We start from the raw sequence: 2647 nt of genomic DNA on the forward strand, positions 1-2647 counted from the left end.
TCTATCTATATCCTGTACTCGATATAGCTACATGCAGGGCGTCTATCTATATCCTGTACTCGATATAGCTACATCCAGGGTGTCTATCTATATCCTGTACTCGATATACCTACATTCAGGGTGTCTATTTATATCCTGTACTCGATATACCTACATTCAGGGTGTCTATTTATATCCTGTACTCGATATACCTACATCCAGGGTGTCCATTTATATCCTGTACTCGATATACCTACATCCAGGGTGTCTATCTATATCCTGTACTCGATATAGCTACATCCAGGGTGTCTATGTATATCCTGTACTCGTTCTACCTACATCCAGGGTGTCTATTTATATTTTTTACTCTGTATACCTACATACAGGGACCTTCCTGAGCTTGCCAACAACCCTCTGGTAGAACGAATCATCGCCACTATGGACACAGACAACGATGGTGACGTGGATTTCCAGGAGTTCATTATGGCGCTGAGTATCTTCATCCGAGGCAGCAAGGAGTCGAAGCTACAATGTGAGTGCGAATGCCACGTCAATGTCACGTAACTATTTTCTAGTCTATTGGATATATATATACGTATATATATACATACACATGCACATACACTACATGTATAGCAGATCAGTGCGTGAAATTGGAGCGTATTTGGTATATGGGTACAACTGTGTTGGTATTCGTCGTTTCCAGAAAGTGGAGTTGGTTTGATATATATTGTAGTAGGCTGTACGTTGATACAGCCACCTTGACACGGTGTGAGTGACCACGTCCCCGTCGCTATAGTGGACATGACCATCATCATCCGTGTCTGTACATTTTTCTCTTGCCCACACATACCTTCCCTTGCTTTAACCGTGGTGTGCCGTGTGTCTCTCCATTGCGCAGTCGCCTTCAAGATCTACGACATGGATGGCGACGGGTTCATCTCCAATGGAGAACTTTACGCTGTATGTCGAATGTTAGCGATCTGTGCCATGGAAAATTGTGCGGGTTTTGGATGCCAATGTTATGTGCTCTAAAAATTCTTAGGGGGGTGTTTGGTTTTGCCCTGTGGGCTGTGTTTGGTTATGCGCTCTGGGCCGTGCTTGGTTTTGCCCTTTCAGATGGCGTCTCTAATAAGTGGCATGGTAGGACCACAACTATTCTCTTGTCCTTCTCTCGTCTCGTTACATGCTTGCGATCTGTTTTGAGTTCCGTATCGTAGTCATGCGTCACAGGCACTACCGGGTGAAGGCGTTTGTTACTTTGGTGATCCTTTGCAATGCACCGCTCAACACCACAGCGCAGTGCTCGGAATAGACTGGAAAGGGACAACACCGTCACAGGCCCAGCTATCGAGTGTATGGGAATACGTATCAATCCAGTGTATAGTACTATATACTTCTACCAAACATGCACACCCAACTCACACAAGGGTCACAACCTTCCGGACAATACGACATCTCACCATGCATCGTACGGCAATACGACATCTCACCATGCAGGTATTGAAGATGATGGTGGGCAGCAATTTGCAGGACACGCAACTGCAGCAGATTGTGGACAAGACTATCATGTACTCGGATCAGAACGGAGATGGCAAGATATCCTTCGAGGAGTTCTGCCAGGTATGTCTCGTGGTCTTTCTATTCAGTATATATTTTTATTTTTATTGATATTATATTTTCATTATATTTATATATTATTATATTATTATATTATTATATATATATGTGTGTGTGTGTGTGCGTATCAAGGTTTGTGTGGCAAGTGTGGTGTGGAGGTCTTATGACCTGTCACACTCCCCTTCAGTTGTCGTTCTTGGTTGTCAGCGACAAACCCTTTGATGTTGACACTCAAAATGTCAGAGAACCTTCACGAGCACTTTGGCCCAGCTCTGGGCTTGATCACCCTGAGCCCTAAATTCTCCTCTGTAAGATGCGTGCACTTATATAAGGGCCTTGCCACACCACGTAGGAGATGAGGATGCAAATTGGAGGATGCAAATTGGAGGAGGCTATGATTGTGTTGGCCACGCTGTTGTACATAAACACTTGCGCGATGGAATATCACTTACCCCTAAATCACGAATGCTCGAATACGATCGTTTCCCACTCACTCTCTATCTCTCTCTCTCCCTCCTCTCTCTCTCTCTCTCTGTGTGTGCTTATTTAACAGGTAATTGCGCATACCGAGGTAGAAGACAAGATGGTGGTTGAGTTCTAAATGCCGGTAGTGTGCCATGGATCTAGTTGGCTGGTTGACCACCCACGACTAGCTCTGACCTGGCCTCAATGTAATAGGGCCCGGGGCACTACACCGCACAGGCGGTGTGGTACTGCGAAGATATGTCGCATAGTTGTGTCTCTAAGTACGAAGAGCACACAAATGCGCCCATGGGCAGCGGAAAGGCCTTCTGAAGCATTAGGTAGTATGTGGTCGATATATGGCGAGCGCAACGTACGTCTCTGCGTGTATAATCTTCTGTATATATATGTGTGTGCTGCCAAGCTTCTGTACTTTTTCCATTATATATATATATATGTATGCATATATATGTATATATATATATTGGCAGGGGTAGGCGTCCCGAAATGCGCGATGAGTATAAACAAGGGATAGTGGTAAATAGTCAATAAACGAACAATTGGTATTGATGAAGCAGTCGAAGTG

The 2647-nt window shown here is 44.6% G+C and overlaps 1 protein-coding gene across 1 annotated transcript in view; it reads left to right on the plus strand.

Annotated features, from left to right (window-relative positions):
* The window catches only part of SARC_12370 (hypothetical protein), a gene marked incomplete at both ends in the record, with an annotated part of 5850 nt that extends 3650 nt beyond the window's left edge, over positions 1 to 2200 (plus strand). Inside the window, 4 exons of the mRNA XM_014293525.1 lie at positions 366 to 511; positions 881 to 942; positions 1480 to 1602; positions 2153 to 2200. Of these exons, the coding sequence (XP_014149000.1) occupies positions 366 to 511; positions 881 to 942; positions 1480 to 1602; positions 2153 to 2200 (379 nt within the window). The remainder of the gene's footprint in view (positions 1 to 365; positions 512 to 880; positions 943 to 1479; positions 1603 to 2152) is intronic.
* Between the last annotated feature and the right edge of the window lie 447 nt (positions 2201 to 2647).

The sequence above is a fragment of the Sphaeroforma arctica genome, assembly GCF_001186125.1.
Source record: "Sphaeroforma arctica JP610 unplaced genomic scaffold supercont1.2253, whole genome shotgun sequence".
Taxonomy (NCBI): Eukaryota; class Ichthyosporea; order Ichthyophonida; genus Sphaeroforma; species Sphaeroforma arctica.